This window comes from Fukomys damarensis, unplaced genomic scaffold, assembly GCF_012274545.1.
Source record: "Fukomys damarensis isolate Sample0158 unplaced genomic scaffold, DMR_v1.0_HiC HiC_scaffold_17, whole genome shotgun sequence".
NCBI lineage: Eukaryota > Metazoa > Chordata > Mammalia > Rodentia > Bathyergidae > Fukomys > Fukomys damarensis.
This window is the reverse complement of record NW_022900929.1, coordinates 59855834-59876224: the sequence shown is the minus strand read 5'-3', so window position 1 is coordinate 59876224 and position 20391 is coordinate 59855834. Positions and strand designations below refer to the sequence as shown.

At 34.5% G+C, this 20391-nt stretch overlaps 1 protein-coding gene across 7 annotated transcripts in view; it reads right to left on the bottom strand.

Annotated features, from left to right (window-relative positions):
- The window catches only part of Mipol1 (mirror-image polydactyly 1), a 301689-nt gene that overhangs the window by 10942 nt on the left and 270356 nt on the right, over nt 1-20391 (bottom strand). For 5 of the 7 annotated variants that reach the window (XM_010632664.3, XM_010632658.3, XM_033765142.1 and 2 more), the window contains one exon: nt 2618-3876. The exons of the other annotated variants lie outside the window; for them this stretch is intronic. In XM_010632664.3, the coding sequence (XP_010630966.1) occupies nt 3810-3876 (67 nt within the window). In that variant the 3' untranslated portion in view covers nt 2618-3809. The remainder of the gene's footprint in view (nt 1-2617; nt 3877-20391) is intronic. 7 annotated transcript variants of the gene reach the window in all.

The following is a 20391-nucleotide window of genomic DNA, read 5'->3' as shown; positions in this document are numbered from 1 at the left end:
ATATAATGTATTAATGGTTCTCAAATCTACACATTTATCATTGCTAAATTCTATTTCTAAAGTCCTGCTTTAAAAGTAATGTCAACATTTATAAATTTAACACAATTTACATTAAAGTACATAACAAAAAAGAAATAAAAACCTCTTCAAAAAACTGATTCTAGTAAAAGGATTACAAAATTATTGTAACTTGATATGCTATTCTGGAACGTATGCTACTAGTTCAAATATGCAAGCTCCAACTTAACAAATTTTTTAAATATTTGAGTTTTTAAAACTGTGCCAAAATAAGCCACATCTTTTCTAGAGATGACATATTTAGCTAAGCACAAGCAATATAAATCTTTCAACCATTTCATGTATTTGCTTAAAAGCCTCAGAAACCATATGCATTTTCAATAAAACACGAACAAAATGCTGAAATCACTGAAGCCTGACAGTTGACTTACAAATCAATGTTTTTAAAAGGCAAATGTAATTTTGTGCATCTGTGTGGGTACATATGAATAGGTAGGTAGGTTAGCTGTAAACAGTAATTACCAAGAACATAATAATGTCTGAAAAATTGGGATTCCATACAAATCACAGGTGAGAAGACAAAATGTGTTATACCTTTTTAAAAAATCATAATGCCTTAATCATAAGTATTTGAAATGGAAACAAATACTTATGATCTTTAAAAATACTACATGTAAAAGAGCATTCTTACACAAATCTATGCATTATTAAAACCACAAATTCTTAATAATCTAACTCTTGTGAAATAAACATTCGGTCAGTAAGTGACCAAAAGACTCTTCAGTTTGTTTAATTATTTATTTGTGGTGCTGAGGATCAAACCTAGGTGCCCATGCATGCTAAGCATGCATTCTGCCATTGAGCTACACCTGTCCTCTTCAGTTTCTGGGAGTGGAAATATACAAAGGATCAATTTATCATTGAAAAATAGTATATAATTTATTCTATAAAGCATTTTAACCATTTTAAATACCTCTACCCATATCTTATTTATAAAAGTAGAATGAGAATCCTCACATACAACTTTGGTGTAACTGCTTGTGAATAGCCAATAACTTGGCTTATAATTTTCTTTTAAATCTCTAACAGTTACTCTAGGAGGTAGAGTGATCCTTGAAGATTAGAATACCATTTTATAAAGCCACACTGTGGGGTTTTAGCATTAAGTAAAATTAAAAATAGTCCAAAGCAAGGTAGCACAGACTTTTAGGAACAGTTCTAAAATAAGTGACATCAGAGCAAGGCGCTCTGAGTTTGTTTCTTCATCTACAGGATGAATGTAATAGTACTATTTCTAAAATCCTCATAATTACTATTAGTTTATGTAATTTTATTGCTATTATACTGTTGTTGATAGGATACAATTTTTAAAGAGATACAAAATGACTTTGTAAATCAATTGTTATGGATAGTAGTGTTGCCTTTTCTGTCTTTCCTTTGAACTATTTAATTTTTACAAAAAACGGACTCTTATGTTACTACAGGAATGTGACTTGATTGTTTAAAGAAAATTGAAAGCAACATCTCTGAGCAAAGGAGACCACTTATGAAGCTGCACTATTACTGAATATGTGGCTAACTGATTTTCAGTAAAGTTATTTCTTCATACAAAATAAAAAGACTACAATATTTGAAATAATGCTGGTTGATATTTTTAAGTGTAAGAAATCAATTAAGTCAATATATGGCTGTAATAGTTTGCATTTGTAATTTTATAGACAGCTCATGTTCAAGAAAATGGGGTATATTTTTGGGAGATTAACTACACTGAAGGATGTTAGGTGTTAGAATTATAAATTTTACTTTGCAATATCATATTCTATAAAAGTTTTCAATGTTGATTACATGAATCCGTTGCTGTAATCCGATCAGTTATGTGTAGGAAGAGATGTTTGGAAACTGTTAAGTGTTTTTATATTACATTATGTATGTTCAAAAATCATAGACAAAACTCAAGAAAAGTTTGTTTTTAAAACTAAGTTGAAAATTCAAGTTTACTTGTGATTTATTTTAAGAGGGTTCAGGAATGAACTATTTTGTAAGAAGAACTGTTTCTCTTTACTTACCTCCATCTTCAGGAAGGCTTAAAGGGAACTGTTTCTGCACATAGGGAGCTGTTATGAGTTACAATCACAGCACAGAGACAAGACTCAATGCATGAGCAAGACATTATTAATTTCTCTATATGGTCACTGTCATATGAGAGGCTAGTGCATAGGATTAGAAAGCAAATCCAGTTAGTTTATTTTTAACCCATGTTGTTCCTTACTTTCCAATTCTCACATTTTTTAAAAAAATCATTAAATGCATGCAACATGACTAAACTCCAAACTTGAATGCAAAGAGATGATTCTGTCGTTTAGTTTAATGGATACAGATTTAAAAAGGAAGAAAAAATGTGTATGAGTATTGTGTATCTTTTGTCACTTGTGAAAAAGCACCTCACATTTTGCTGCAAAGTAAAAAAAACAGATAATTTCTAATGGTATACAACAGAATAATACAATAAATTATCCTTAACACACTTACTCTGGAAATAGGAAATAGTAGATAACTTAATGTAATCTTAAAGATGAATTAAAAATATATATAGACTTACGAAAATTTTCATTTTACTATGCACTTTCCATAATTCAATCTCTGCTTGTCTATTTCAGCCTGCTCCAGGCATAGTCATTTTCTATCGGTCTCTCACCTAATCCATCTAAAAAAGAAAAGTATTTTTGTATAGCAAAATATATAATATCTCAGTTTTATTCATGTTATTATATGCTTTAACTACTTTAAGTGACCTCTTAAATAAAATTTTTAAAAAAATAGGTAACCTGAACCAAATTGCAGGTTTACTCTTTCCTAAGCCCTTACATTGTAATATATTATATACTGTATTCTGTTTCTCCGCAACAAAAATTCAAATCTAAAAAAAGATAATAAATAAGAATAATGAACAGACTTGATGACTTCTTGCCTTTTAGGATACAGACATACTGACACATGCTAATTTTCAAGCCCAAAGTGTCCCAGACTATTTGACAGAAACTTGGCCATTTCTTCAGTTAAGTGAAGCTTAGCTAATCACCCAGCTCAACATTACAAAAATACTAACTATGAATTTATAAGTGCACATTAACAATCTTTTTATTGAAAAGTTTGCATTATTTTTGAGTGAAATGAAAATCATGACTTGATGAATGTAATTTTAACATAATAAACTATTAAAGCAAAGTATACATTTATTTCATGGCATCTCTACTTAACAGCGTTTAATACTAAGAAAGATTGCATACATATATTAGGGAAGACTACACACTCATGTCTTGAGTCTTTCTCATCAGCTGAGAAATATACTCTATATTGGAAAATGCATTTATTTGAAGTTTTGACCTAACACAGTGGATTAAGGCTTAGACAATATTTACTTTGCTGCACTTTGATTCAGAAAGGACCATATGTGAAGATGTGATCCTGACCAACTTCACTATACTTTTATAGTGGTTTTATAGTACAAAGATTTACATTGAACACATCGAGATATAAAATAGTTACAAAATAAACTGCAACCTTATAGCTACCCATTGGTAAAAGTTAATATATTTGGATAAATAACTCAAGTCAGCAGCAAAGTGGTTAAACATTTGTGATTTGATTTTATCTCAGTCTGGAATGTGGTTGGAGTGTCCCACTTCTAACAACTGTTTGCTAAGTTAAGGCTTTTAGTGTTTACACAGTGTTGAATGAAGCAGCCTGGTCACCAGATGTGATCGCTTCCCCCAGACTGCCGTTTTTTTCAGTCAGATCACTCTCCTTAGAGTTCCTGTTCCAACCTTCTTCCTCAGGACATCCACCAGCCTTTCCAACCTAGATTGGGAAAAGGGAGCAGGGCAGGGCGGAAGAAAAGTACAAGTATTGTCAGGAATGTTTTGGCAGAAAAACGACAGTATTTGCCTGTGACCAAACGGTGCTGGTAGTCATGCTAAGGAACAAAGCAATATTGTAAACGAGAGACATTCATACAGAATATGCAAGGACTTGGGATTTAAAAAACATCAACAACACAAACTTTAACTCAGATTACATCAATGTTGGATGGCACACAAAACAATATAGGACACTCACTGAAATAATTTTCCTACTTGCATAAAGATTGTGAATGAATCATTTACAGTGCAGTGACAAAATAGAATATTAAGTGTAGGTCAACTTCAAACTGTGTTTTCATAAAAGAACCACATATTTCAATACAGCAGTAGTAGCAGTCATACTTGTTACATAGATAAGCAAGTGACACATTGGAAGGCCCAACAACTCTTATGCATAACATTTTATTCTTTTTCAGAGTCAGTTGATGAAACTAAAAATAGGAATTAGATGGAAAAATTTTATGTCCAGTGACATTGTAATAAGTTAAATATATGCAGATGATTAGACACTAATATAAAGCAGACATTCTGTACTACATTAAAAATACTTTGCATTTCTGAGTAGTACAGGCTAGGAATTACTATAAAGATTTTATTCTCAAAGAAAAGTTTTTTTTTTTTTTTAGTAAACTGAAACCCCATGGATGTGATAGAGTCAAAAGTTCAGAAGTCTGATTTGCAGTGCTTTTAGGCTAGCTACTCTCTGGGTGGGAGATCACATTCATGTGGATCAGGGAGAGTTTTGCTTAACAAAAGATGATGAAATCAGACCATTAATTGGCTTTCTTCTTTCATTTTCTGTACTGCAAGCATAAAACCTCAACTGAAAGTCTCTCTTGATGTTACACACAGACAAATCTTCCTTCCCAGTCAAAACCATGCCCGGCACTTTTCATATATACAATCTCCCCTCCTCAAAGACTGGTGAGCAGCAGTCTAGTCTGCTCCACAGTTTGCCTCATTTATATGGATCCATGCATGAGAGTCCTTTGCAAATAAACAGAGCACAGAGCTAGACACCAAAGGAATGAGGGTATCCTTAGTGTCCTACACACTCCTTTAGACTATATGGGAGTTTCAGAAAGGAATGGACAAATTAACTACATACAACTCTAGAAACTAGCTCAAGTTTATTGGCAAAACCTGCATGTAGCAAGAATTCTGTTAGTAGAAAACAGGAATATAAAACAAAATATTTCAGTGCATAAAAAGTTTTAAGAAATGTAACCATAATCTTAGAATAAACAGGTATATCTTGCCTAAACTTATTATATATCCACAAACCAGTCTAGAGGTACAAATATCTGAACTAGAAGATTTATAAGAAAATTCACTGTATTCACAGGTTAGTCTGTGCTAGTTGAGCTTTCTCTAGTGTTAAAAGTTAGTACCATCTTATATTAGTATGATTTATGGGAATATGTGAATACTTTTAGGCAAAGTTTTATTAATTTGAATTATAAAATTTTAGTGTAAATTCTATAGTATAAATGTGTACTATAAATTTCTCACTAAACTCTCATAGTAACTTAAATTGTTAACAAATTCTTCCCAGGAGAAATCCTGAAAAGCCATTAATAGCATTTCTTTGCACAGAATCAGAAAATATTGCTTTCAAGTTGGTTAAATATATTTCTCCTCAATAATATCACTTACACTATTAAACTTCCTCAAAATATAAAAGTAAATTCTACTTTGTATAATTATTATTACTATTACTACAAATTCAGAATTAATGAAATGCTTAATCACTGATGAATCTATGAATCTGCGTTGTGCTTCTTTTGGCTTCTCTTACTTTTATTTCCTATTTATACATCGGGACAGCTTTCCATTTAGAACTCGTATCTTGCTAAAGTAAGAGGTTAGGAGGAAATACTTAAATATCATGCTTTGCAATGCCTCTACTATATTTCAAGAACTGCTAGATCAACCACATTCTCAGTTTATCCAGGTTGAATGATTTATGAAAATTTGATCTTTGAAATGAGAAAAAAGTCAATTACTTAGTTTTGCAAAAGCTTAATCACTTCTGAAACATAATGAAGCACCTATTCCTTTCTATATGGAATGGAACCCATCCGCCAAACAGAGGCTGTGACAACAGGAAGCTGAGTATGTGCGTCTGCTGAAGGGGCTTGCAGGGTTTGCCTGGAGGGTACTCTTTACTGCCCAAATCAATAATATCCTTAAAACATTTTGGACCTCACTGAAAATATTACTCAATGATATCTTCCCAAGGGCTTCATGAAATAAGAAAAGGGCTAAAGCAAGGACTAGGAACTTATACAAAGGTCTGTGGTAAAACAGTGCAAACTCTTAAAAGTTCTGAGGTAAAACTGACCAACATGATCCTGGTTTCCTTGTTTCTAGTTCAGAGCTATCTCCATTAAGGTTTGTATTACCACTGACTTGTAGATGACAGTTTGATTATCTGTTTTACTAATATCATTAAAACTTGTTCCCCAAATTCTTAAGTCAAATTAGAAAAGCATCTGTTGGCATGTTTCACTTGCTATTTTAGTAGGAACACATCATAAGAAAGTAAATTCACAGCACTGTGCAGTCAGGAAAACATAAATAGTTAAATCTATTATTTACTATGATGATTTTTGTATCAACTTGAAAATAAATTTACAGGTATATTTTAGGTAGAAATTCTGTCTTTTCAACCAATATTTTAATATTTTCTATGTCATTATATGTTTGCACTATAGTGGAATGCAGTTTTCCATCAAGTAGATAAACCAAGAGCCACTTAGAAAATTTCCGAAATATTTTGCTCTCATTTTTCACTCAACAAATCTCATGATATATTCTGAAAGACGAGTAATACTTAATGAGTATTGTCTCTGTGCCAGAAAAAATGAGAATTATACATTTAAAATTTTCAGTGTAACTCTATGAAGTAGATATTACCATCCAAAGACCAAAACCAAAGGAAACAGTGGTTAATTTGACCAGAGCCACGAAGTTAATGAGTTTGAGCTGGGACATAATGCAAGGTCTAACCATTACTTCTCTCATCTTTCCAGTGCTATGCTGCATGCAAAAGTTTTGAGACCTTTAAGGATTATTTCTGAATTTTTGTGGGCTTGAATGACTCTTATGAAGTAGATAACTTTACTGAAGAGGAATGGAAAAGAGTTAAAACAGAACAAATTCCTTTTCATCAACTGAACTGTACAGAAATAAATATCTCACAGATTCTACTTTTTTAAAAATAATTTTTGTATTTGTCAATGTAACAGCAGGAGAACGCTTATAGGCTGAACAATTTTCTCTTCAGAAAAAGTATTCCTATTGTTTAGGCAATGAAGTTACTCTATCAAACATGTTTAGCCTTTAGAATCTCCTCCAGAAGGAACCAGGGAAATCCGAGTGAGATGGTTAACAGTCATCCTTTATCTTTCTAAAGACACTAAAAATACTTCACGTAAGAGTGGTTGTTAGTATCAAAGATCCTGACCTATTTCAAATATAGGAGAGGATGAGAAGACTTTAAGTGAAAAATTTTTTTCTTTTCTCACTATTGCTGTTCTTTTGCTGTTTTAAGAAAATACTGTTAAAGTTTAACATCTTTTATTATACTTTTGAAATATTCCTCAAAAGATAAAACTTTCTCTTTTCATTCTGCTTTCAAATTCAGGCCTCTGTACCAAAATTTTCTCCTGAGATTTAGCGTAGACTCACATATTCAACTGCTTTCAAACATATTCTCTTATACATACCACAGGACTATGTACTCAGCATATCTAAAAACAAACCTACCTCACCTCCCATGCATATTTCTGTATTTAATTGTCTTGATTGCTATCATTCATTCATTCTCTTAGTCCTTATGCTGGGGAAATTTAGAAAAACATGGGACGCTGTATTTCTTTTTCTGAGTTCAGCCCGGAGCTAAAGAAACTTTGTAATGAAACCACTAATGTAGACAGTGGGAAACAATGAAAGGGCTCCTATTCATCTAGTAATGTCATTTGTCTTTGGCAAGAAAGCAGAGATGGGATGGAAGCTCACCTTAGTCTACAGGTAAGAAGGCCAGAGGGCTCCTTATTAAAAATTCTGGTGAGCATAACAATGTGGAAGTACTTAATACAGTGAGGCTTACACTTCAAAATGATTGAATGATACATGTGTTAATACGTCTCTTACCAAGATAAGCACATCATAGACATGAAGGCTTTCATTAAGCTACAGCCAAGCAGACAGGCATAAGGAGATGGATGTGAAAGCTATTTAGGATACTGGGTCAAAAGGGTGACCTTTGAGAATAAAAATGGGGCAAGCAGGCAAGGGAAGAAGGTTGACTTCTACGTATATGGTCTTGCTGACTGGTTTATTAGTGATGCCCTAACCAAGACAATGGGGAGAAAAGCAGCAGATTTCTCTGGTGAGTATGCGTGTGAGAATGAGTTTGTCTGATACTTAAAATATTGAGGTGTTGCTGAGACATATAAGTGGTGACATTTAGGTACATGGCTATCACAGAATTTTAGGTAGATTTTCGGTTCCTAAACAAATATTGGTTGGGTAATTCCTATGTAAGAAGTTTTGTCCTAGGCCCTGATCATTCAAAGAATAGGACATGGTCCTTGCTGTTAAGGAGCAGCAAGGTGGGAAAGGTCTTCATATGGTTAACTCCGAAAAGTTATTTGTAAATGCTGCCATGAGAGAATAAACATCAGCATTAAATAGCACCTAGCTTTGGTATGGGAGGAGAGGCGAGGTCTGCAAAAGTTTCTTAATAATGCTTGAGTTAAATATTAAAGAATGAGAAAAAATAATCACTTCAAAAATGGGAGTGGAGACAAGAGCAAGGAAGGGCACCCCAGGCAGAGGAGGTAACACGTGTAGGCACAGAGGTGGGAACAACGTGATGTATATCAAGTACTACCAGCAGTGTGGTTTCCTAGGATGATGAAATAACAGACGGAGAACACAAGAAATGAGGGTAGACAAGTGGGTCATAATGAGCTCTGACTCCAGCTTGCAAATGAAGCCATGGGAATAGATAGAAATTTTTAGAGAGAGAGATAAAAAAGAGGGGTGGGTGGAGGATAGAATCAAATGAAACAAATATGTAAAAAGAAACTGGCACACAGTGATATATGCGCACCCATGTTTACAGCGGCACAGTTTCTAATAGCTAAAACTTGGAAACAGCCCATTTGCCCATCTGTTGGAAACTGGATAAAGAAGATGTGGTTTTTCTATAAAATGGAATACTACTCAGCCATAAAGAATGAGAAATTACAGTCATTCATAGGAAAATGGATACATATTGAGGATATGCTCCTAAGTGAAATAAATAAGTCACACACGTGTAAATACCGAATAGTTTCTCTGGTATGAAAAACTATAATGGTACATAAAATCCTAATGAGATAATTGACAATGTGAAATAGGAAGAAAAAAAGCCGGATGTGGTGGTGCACACCTGTAATCCCAGCACTCGAGAGGCTGAGGAAGGAGGATCGCTGTGAGTTCGAGACCAGCCTGGGCTACATAGTGAGTCCCAGGTCAGTCTCAACTATACAGTGGGACCCTGGCTCAAAAAACAAAACAAAAATAAATAAATAAATAAATAAATATAAAGAAATAGGAAGAAAAGGGCTAAAGGTATAGGGAAATTGGGAAGGGTAGGGGAAAGCTAATAAGGGAAAAGAAAAAAATAGGAGAAAATGAAAAAATGGAAATAAAGTGTTTGTAAATGGGAGGGGAGGCAGGGTGAAGGGAGGGCAGGAACAAGGGGAAAAAATGAGAACCAAGACCTGTTATGTGAAGGTACAAGATCCCAGTAATGAATGTAACTGTACTGTATACCTAAAATGTACCAATAAACTCAATGAAGAAAAAATAAAGAAACTGGCAAAATGATTTGAGAAACAACAGTCAGAAAAGTAAAAGATGGACCAAACATGGGTGCTGTATTGGAATCCAGACAGGACAACTTTGAGAAGGGAGTGACTCACAAAGTTAACTGAGTGCTTCAACAAGATCAAGGTGAAAAGCGCCCATGTGATTGACAGTTAGGAAACAATAACTTTTTAAATGCAATTTTAATGGTTTGATGAAAGTGGAGTTAAGCATGAGTGGAAGGTGAAGACTAAGAACAGACTTTTGTAAGACGTTGGTGAGAATGTAGAGAGGACTACAGTTATAGAGAGAAGATGTGAATATATTTATAGATCATGGAAAAGGAGATATGGGAAGAGACTAAAATATGTGGGAAAAAGATGAGAACTTTTTAGGAAGAATCTCAGAGGATAGAACAATAAACACCATGATTTATAGGGTAATCTTTGAGAATATGACTGGAAAACTTTTCCTTTGAGGTTCAAAGAGGTAGGATAAATACAACTGTGGTTCATTTTGTAGGCATGGAGAAGGAAACTGACGGGAATCATGCCTGCTAGTTTCATTTTCCCCATGGAATGGGAGCCACAGGTCTCTGCTGAAAGCACAGATGAGGGTTGAATGCAAGAAAGGGAGAGGAGGGCTACGTAAAAGGATTACTGGGTGGACTGATGACTTGCTACAACTAGAATCTGTAATTTTGTAGAAAACTTTGACCATCATAGTATTGTAACCCTCGATCAGTTCTATATATATTGGGTATAGAGATAGGAGGGAAAATTGTATTTAGTGATTCCGAGTTTATGATTTTTTTATGGTGAGTGGGCTGAGAAAGACAAAGGTGTAGGATGTCCTGAATGTCCTGGGGAGAAAGTGGTTAAGCCTAGAACCCAGATTATGTAGAGAAGAACACAGGTCTATAAAGGGCTTTTAGTTTTGGGAGAAAATGGAGGGAGTGATTGACTGGATGCCTTAATTTGTTGTCACTAAAAAGGGTAAAGCCAATTGTGTTGGCATTTTTCTGTCATCCCTGCACTCTAGGAATCTGAGGCAGGAGGATCCCAAATTTGAGCACAGCTGGGGTCAGGGGTGGGGTGGGGTGGGTAGTGCCTGCAGGTATAACTCAGTGGGAAGGCCCTGGATTCAATCCTTAGTTAAGAAAAGTGAGTGGGGGAGAGCTAAACAGCAAGAGTAATGGAATAAAGACTGTGATTGTTTTCAGAAAGGTAGTTTTGATCTTAGGATTGCCGAGGTATAAATTTTATGATTCAAAGGGAGCAACTGAGGTTGAGGAGAGGTAAAGATCATTAGCATTCTGGAGTCAGAAGTATAAGGCAGAATGATAACCGACAATGTTGCTGACATTTCTTCGCATGAAAATAGAAGATGAAGTAGAAAGGGAAATTGAACCAGATGCCTGAAGTTTGTACTAAACGGAGGTCACTGACCGGGAGATCAGCAGAAACCATCAAAAAAGAGCAATACAGCTGAATTATATAAACCATAAACGAACAAGGGATTTTACTTGGATGCAGAAATTTGAAGGTACTAATGAGGAAACAGAAGAACTCTGTATCTGATATTATAGGTATCAAGGGAAAGGCTAGTGTGCCGTAGGCAGTTGGTAGAGACGTGTCCCCGGTCAGTTTATGTTTCAATTAAAATCTGAATGTGTGGTATTCAGTGTCAAGGTTGGGGAGAGACATGAGGTATTTACAATGGAAGGAAGGTTCCAGAAAGCAGATGGAAATAAACCGAGATCAGAAGGAAGTGGAGGAGGGAAGGATTGAGAGAGGAAGCACAGAACTGAACGGAAGGGGACAGGTAGTTGACGGGGCTTACCCACTCCCCCATGAAGGGACTGTGGCTGATGAAACAGAACAACTTCATGTTTAGTTTAAGCCATAACGAAGATTCACACAGATTCATATAAAATGTATGTGTACATATTTCTGAATATATAAAATCATGGTCATATAAATATGAACACACATATATGCTCACAAAAGTACACATAAAAATAAGAGAATATCAAACAAGAAGAGAACGAAGTTGAGAAAAGATTACTAGTCACGTTTGAAAGAGACCACAGAAAGCATTTGGAGGTGAAAAAGTATAGGAAGAAGTAGACGGCAGAGTGGGATTAAAAGTCATGGTGAATAAAGCGGAAACAAGAATTGATAGAAAGTGGTACGAATGTGGAGTCAAATAATACTTACACAGTCAGAAAATTACCCCTAATTTTAATAGAAAACTGTGTCCTTAGATCTTCCATTAACTGCTTTAAGTCACTACCTTGATTTCCTGTATGAGGTAGTTTCAAGTTGTTAAAGGAAAGTTATGTTTCTACCATGTCTTATTTTTTCCAGATTAATACTTCCAAGTCTTCAAACGACTTTGTATGTTAAAGTTACAGATTGTTCATCAACATTCATTATTCTCTGGGCATGTTCTCTAGCATTCCTGGTATCTTTAAAATACTGACTCCCATGTAATAATCCAGCCTGATCACTACAAAAGAAAGTGAACCCTACCCTTCCCTTGATCTGAAATTTTCTTCCTTTGTAATGCTGCCATGTTTCACTGGAGGTTTACACTGAGCTGTGGGCAAATGATTCATCCACTAATACTCCAGCCTGCTTTGCCTGTAAAGCCAAGCCAAGCCTTTCCTTTTTTGGGTATATGCAATTATTATTTCTGTATTGGCTACTTGCTTTTGCATAATAAACCACCCAAAAGTTAGTGGCTTGAAACAGCAGCTACTTTAATTAATCACGTCAATTTCAGCTTGGCTCAGCTGGGCAGCCAGGCTGCCAGTCTCTCCCGGAATCACCCATGCAGCTGTAGTCAGCTGGAGATAGAGGGTCACATGCCTGATGGTTCTGCCTTCTGGCCGGGGCTCTCTCTTTAAGTGATATCTTATTCTCAAGTAAAGTAGACCAGATTTTCCAACACAATGAGCACAGGCTAGGAAGAGCATAATGCTGGAATCAGTGAAGTTTCTCAAGCCCTTGTTAAGAAGCTGTAAAACCTCACTTTTTTTTTTTCAAATTGGTCAAAGTGAGTCACAGCTGACCTAGATTCAAGTGGCAGAGAAACAGATCTTTCTCTTGACAGAAGCAGCTGCAAATATTTCTGGCTATGTTTATTCCACTAGAGTATTGATCATAAATGTAACACTTTCTGTCAGATTTCCTCGGTAAATGTAGTAGATTTTCCCAGCAATTAATATCTTTTGGTATCCTAAAATTTGTCTGTCACTTTTTTGTATTTGCAAGTCTACCTTTCATGCTTTTAATATAGGTTGAGGAAAATAAGAAATCTGAGAAAAAAACTGTTGAACCTCTAAGAACCAAGGATAAGGGAGAAGCCTTTCTCTTAGAGAAACCCTACAGAGTATATTATGTATTACTATTTAATTAACTGTGATTTCTCTGAATTGTGCCATCACTTTTGGATCTTGCTCATACAGGCATTTGTTTTGTTTTGTTTTGTTTTGGGTACCGGGGATTGAACTCGGGTCCCTGCGCTTGCAAGGCAGGCCACCAAACCGCTGAGCTAAATCCCTGGCCCATAAAGGAATTTTTGTCTGCCAAATGGTTTCTGAAATAAGGATGTATCAGAGTTTGTCAGGCATGGTGGCATAGCCCTGTAATCTCAGCATGCAGCCGCCTGAGGCAGGAGGACTGTGGGTTCGAGGACAGCCTAGATAACACTGTGAGATAATGTTGATGAAAAAAACTTTTACTAGATTTTTATTACCTTACCAAGCCCATTTAAAAATGAGAACATGAAGAATTAGAGCTCTACTGTATTTCCTTGTTTATAGTATCCCTAACATAATTTTGTTTTTCTTTTAAAAGAGTAACTTTATATAATTTACCCAGGCCTTAATTTAGACTTCGTAAAATACATGTCTAGATTGTCCATTGGGTTCTACTTAAGTCTATGACAACAGTAGTGCAGTGAATAATACTATTAGGAAAGTACTGTATGTAACAGAAGATAATTGAACTATTTTGCTTAAGCCCCTGACTTAACATCACAGAGTGACTGAGATAATAGAATGAATTAAGATCAAGTTATACTTTTATTGGGTCTTTCACTTTGCCTATCAGAAAATATTTAAATCATATGTAAAATTTCTAAGACAACTCAATACTAGTACAAGTCTGTGAGGCCCCACAAGGTAGGGACAATGTATGTTTTGTTCATCATTGAATACTTGGTAACTAGCAGAGCAGGATCTCAAAAATCAGTAGGATATTGTTTTTGAATATACACATTTTATATATCATTATATATCATTATACACAAGCTGGGAATAAGGAGTATTTTCATTTACCTTCTAAAGTAATGCACTGAAATTTCAGTGATCTCCCTTAAAAGTAGGTTTCTAAATTTGTAAAAAGTCCATTTCTCCGTGTGAAGATTTATAGTAAATATTTGTATTTAGTTAAAGGTCTCTGTAGAAGAACACTAAATGATAGTTATCCGAAGAGAACAGATTTCTCCCATTTTCAATGGACAGAGTTTGTGGGGCCTGGTGGGAAAGAGATGAAATTTCTGAGAACAAAGCCAAGGTTATTCTTTTTGCAGGAGGAGAAATTTAGCTAATATGATATGAGTTATTGATTCTGAAAACCAGCATCTTCAATTCTTTGTGATTTCATAACTTATGAGGGGAGGGAAAGAGCAAGGGAGGGAAGGAGAGATGGAGAGAGGAAGGGTGGGAGAGAGGGACAGAGAGAGAAAGAGGGAGAAAGGAGAGAATTGCTACAATGTAGACTGCTTGCACATCTGTATGTGTAAGCGGATCAAAGTCAGTAGTAGGCAGTCATGAAAAGGATGTGAGTAAAGCAAACTAATAATCATTTTAACTATTCTACTTAAGATTCTTTTGATTTCTAAGAATGGGAAGAGGATATATAAAAAATATATTTTTAATAGAGCTATTGGTTAGTGGAAATGTTCCTTCTCTCCCCGCTTATTTTGTTGTCTTTGTTTTGCCCCTGCTCCTGAACCTCTAGGACAGTGGCGGTGAAACTATGGCACCCATGTTACTCGTTTTTCTTTAAAGACAAAAGATCTTAATGTATGAATTTTTTTTCTAAGCCAAAACCTTAGTATTCAGGTTTAATTACAGTGTTGGAATTTTGTGATAAATAAGGGGGTTTAGGGTCGCAGTTCTGGCACTCACTCTAAAAGGTTCGCCATAACTATTCTAGGACAATCCATAATGAACAGTTGCTTAAGATACTTGAAGGCTCATAGAAAATTGAAAGAGAATTATTTTTGCCTTAAATGGACTGTTTGATGTATCACTGTTTTATTTAAAACACCTCCACTTTTAAGAGTATCTTTTGTTAAAAATTAAGTGACGAGTTATTTCCTTCTTAAATATCTTTGTAAACTGCAATTATATTGTCCTTAAGTCTTTTTCCTTATGGAGAACAGAGCCTTGGTTTCAAGACAAGTACACAATAAGTAGGAGTCTGAAGAATAATTAATGACAGTTTTAGACATTTGGGAGTCACTGCTTCTGTCTGACAGAGAGACTCATCTTCCTAAACCATCAGAATTTATTTGAATAACAACTCTGAAAAGGCAACCTGAAATTTGTGGCATATACTCAACAAAAAAAATGCTTTGCTTAATTACAACTGCCATCATAACACTATATAAAGGAAATGGTCTAAAGGTCTATACCACATACATTGAAGAATGGAACAGATTTATACTTTTATCTCAAAATGGACATTCATTCCAAACATTTTTGTACTTTACAGACAAAGCATTCTGGATGTATAGAGAGACTAGATTTCAAGTTGAGCTCATTTTTCTTTGATTTTTTATTTTTATAGGCCACTTGTAAATGTAATTTCCATTCTTTAATATCCATTCACTTCACAGTTAATACTTTTTTGAGTACTACAGATGACTTAAAATTAAATCAGACACATCTTTCTTTCATGTGTTAAAGAGTTAGAACTAGGGATTAATGAGCTTTATGCTCAGTACCTGGATCATTCTCTGGGAGTCAATTTAGAGACATGGGAACACATTAACTCTTTTCAGCTGACAGGACACTATGCTGCATTAAGGACTGACAGTAATCTTAAATGTGAATTATATCTACATTCAAATTTATTTACAGTGAGTAGTTTATACATATGATTTTAGACTTAGAGAATCTGTACTGTTAACAATACATATAAAGGCAAAGATCATAGGGCTTCCTACATTTATAGTTATTAGGGTTTACAGAATTCCAGAGGACGTTATGTAAAGTCAGTAAAAACTATTCGTTTGTCTTAACTGGTAAGCAATTTCTATCTAGTTGTAAAAAGAACAGCCTGAAACTTGCCTCTTGGTAAAATCCAGAAGGATTTTCCAATACCATACAAAGTATGATCTATGAACATTGTAATTTCTTGTTATTTTTTCTTTAGATCAGTTTAAGTTTGGGTAATATGCAGTGTCTATCCTGAGATGTATTTTACTATTCTTTTGAGTAAATCACCTAGACAACATTAATGAATAGTTGCCGTAAAGCTTTGCTAATTGCCCAATTCATCCTGTGCTTTTGAAAATAAAATAATTAGTAAAGTTCTCCCTATATTCTGCTTTCACCTGCTTTGATCTGGGCTTTTAAATATTCACACACCAAGGTGGTTCAGACAGTGCTTCCCAGTCTGACTGCCATCAGCTCGCAAATTGCTCTGCTGTTTGCCCAGTGCAGGAGTTACATATTGCCTTTTGAAGAATGACACCTCACACCGCAGCCTTGACATTTGGCCTATCTTTGAATGGCTTGAGATACAGCTCTTAAAAATAATCTTTATGATTCAGATTAACTTTGGACATTCTGACTTTTAGCACTAAACTCCACAGAATGAGTTTAATTATGTGGGGAAATGGGGTTATATAATCTAAATTGCTATCATTCCAGAGAAATTCTCATGGGTATTTCCATTATTCCCACAAAAGAATCCGTAGAAGACTTTCTCTTCTTTGGCAGTTCAGATTCTGGAAGCCAGTTTTGATGAATTTTATATCTGCCACCTGGCAATACTGTTCTTAAACTCAACTTCATATTTTTTCTCATAAGTTTTTAAGTTAGGGTTTCACCAAATCATATTTTCTCTCAAGTGTTTCTGACAGGAATCTCTCCTATTCTCAGTGCTACCAGTGGACAGCTGTCTATGTGTCCAATCACTTTTCAGCCAGTACTTTTACTCCGACCAGTGTCAATCAATCATCTGATGCTAAAGGGACAGACTGGTGTTCCTAAAATGCTATTCTCATTAAACAACCATTGTTGCTTTAAAAACTCTGCTGTGACTTCCTTTTCCCTGTCACATGAAATCTGAACATCTTTGCAAGAGCCTTTGAAGGCTATTGGTAATATAGCCAAGGCTTGCCTATCTGAGGCCATTCCACAGGAACCTCTGCTTCTGCCAGGCTGACTTCTGAGGCCGCCTCTCAAATTACATTCACACTTGGGCCTCTGCCTCATTTATGCTGCTGCTCTCCTCTTTTTTAATCTGTTTTCATTCCTTCCTGCTCATTTATATCTTATCCGCTCTCCGAGGTCTAATTCATTTTTCTTGGAGCCTTTCTTCTCTTCTGTTATCTGTACTGAACAATAAACAGGTTATTCTGCACCAGTCTATTCTGTGAAATAGTAAACCAACAAGGCAGAAAATATGGGACTACTAGATTCTTTTTAATGCCATGATTTTACTTGCAGGAATCTGTGTCCTCTTCAAATATTTAGGTACTGTACAAGTATGCTAAATGAAGCAGTATTTGAAAGAAATCTAAATACCAATGGTATAAATTTCTTGCGGGCAAGGGAAGTATGACATACGATTAATATAGCTCATCAAGTTCAATGCAGTGCTAGTATATGATGCAATGTTCTTGATGAGCTGTCGTTCTCAATATCTTGACATAACAGTAGTAGAGGTGAAAATAAAACTCACATTTATTGCTTTTCTTTTTCTTCCACTGGTCTATGTCTTCCACTAAATCCCTCCTTTCCAAAAAGTGATAAAATATTCTCAATTCCATAGCAAATAGCCTAAGAAAAACCTACTGTGTTTATGCTTACCATGAAATAGCCAGGAGAAAAAGTATTGCCAACTGTAAACAACAAATGGAAAGAGTTCATCTTATTCACAATTGTCATCTTTTTACCAAAAGAAACCCTTCCAAATGGCAGTGTTTGTAATGCTATGTTCATACACTCAAACGTTTGAATAATTCACATTAATTTGTCAAAAGTGCTGGTTCATATGCTGACGTGCTTACTGAGCAGAGTTGATGTATTATCCTTGAAGCAAGTTATTAACACTTTTTGAACCTTTCTCAGTCTACTCAGATGACTTCTGGGAAGTCCATTGAAAGAACACACACTTTGCCCCTTCTGCCTACCCATTATTCTGCCCTGTTATAGACCAGTGTCTTTGAGCTTATTAAAAAAGACATCAAAATATAAGAATACGAATTTTTGAATAAATTTTCTCACTACTTGTACCACACATGCATAGATATATGTATTATAATTTGAACTTCAGACATTCTTTCCATAGAAAGTATTTATGATAGTATATTTTATAATTAGGAACAAAATGGAGTATTTAGTATAAAAAATCTTTTGCTCTTCTTTTCCATATCCTGAGAGTTCAAAGAAAAAAGAACCCTACAGCTTCTTAGTGGTATTTTTATAAATAGCCTAACTGTGCTTCCTTCCCTCTCTCCTCCTTCTCTCTCACTTCTCTCCCTCTCCCCCGTTTTTTCTGTGCTAGGGATTGAACCCAGGACTTTGCACATACTGAGCACACACTCTATCACTGAACTACATCCCTAGCTGCCTTTCTTAACAGTTGTAATTACTCTTTAATGCACAACCATTTTTCACTTCCATAAATTTGTCTCCTGTGTAATAATTGCAGATATGTACAAATATGCACCTGCAAGCATGTTCACTGCAGTGGTATTTCAAAACAACTAAGCAATAGCAATAAATTGGTTAAATAAGTTATAGTACAACCATACAAGTGATTTAAAGCCCTTTAAATTATTTAGTGAAAGAATATACATATTGAAAAAAATACATCATTTTTCAAAGACATGTCATAATACATCAGGTGATACAATTAGTTTATAAAATTGTATTTAATGTATGAACATATTTTATAAATATGTCAAGTTGCTTAGCTACATTTTAAAATCTAAGATTAATTTGTATTGCTTTAGTGACCTGCAATATACATATAGTAAATAAAATATTTCTATATATTTAGCCAATCAAAAGGTTAGTTGATATTTCTCTAAATCAAGATAAACATGTATACATATTAAAAGTAAAAAGCAAGTGTGTATTAAAAAGAGAAAAATGCAACCTTATTTTTTTTTTACTGTTTTCATTTTCCCTTAATTTTTGATGATTTTCCCAGTTTTCAGGATCTTATAAATCTGAGAAAAAAAAGGTTTAAAATTTAAGTTTGGCTGTGGGACTTATGTGGAGTACATATGCTGTGTAGCTTTTATAATTTTGCTTTTTTCATTAATTTTATAATTTTACTTCTTAATAGCTAGATATTCCCCCCAGAAAGATAAAAGAACATATGGTTCACGCATAGGAAAGAACTATTTACTTCATTGTTTTTTTAACATAATAAATCAAGATCTTAAAAATCTTCTAAGTAAATAGTATTTAGAATATTTTAAAAATTATTTGAACTGAGCGGTTTCCTTTTACAGTCAAGACTATCTCAGGTGCTTGCTTTAATCTCCCACACCCAAACGAAGCCAGACTAGCACTGAAGGGTTCAGACCGCTCATCCTGTTTTGATCCTGTTTGTTTTATCCTTGAAGGATGTTTGCTTTGGAAGAGGAGATTTATGGCTGAAGAACTATGACTAAATAGCTTATTTGCTAAGATAAACCAATCCGACTTGGCATTAAAGTATGAAAAACTATTATCTTCTGGACTTCTAATTAATAAAAACAACTCCGTGTTTAAAGAAAAAAGTACGCAAAAATAATTTACAAATAATAATATGAATGGTTTTTAGTTAATCAGAAATAATAATAAAAATAAGCCTTAAAAAAACAACTCAAAAGAAGGCAAGCTTCCTCATTTATCATGAAATACCACAATCTGACAAACCCAACACTATAAAAGAAATTTTAAAAAATTTAAAAAACACCAGGAGAAAAGTTATATTCAGCAAAAAGCTTACAGTATATATAATAAAAACTAATTTATTTACTATTCAAGGAGTTCATGGTCCATTACAAATATGGAAAAAGGTCATCAACAGGCAGTTCACATAAAAAGGAAAACATATTACCAATATGAATATAAAAATGTTTAACCTTATTTTTAAACAAATGCATACTAAAATGAGACACAATATTTCATCTGTCGGACAGGAAGTTTGACTACTTACTAAATAGGGAAAAGGCTTGAGGAAGTAAAAAGTTTCATAGATTACTAATGGTTCATGTTTTTTTTTTTTGTAAAGAATATTTTGCCAGGGATTTAGCTCAGCCTCACAAGTGCAAGGTCCCAAGTTTG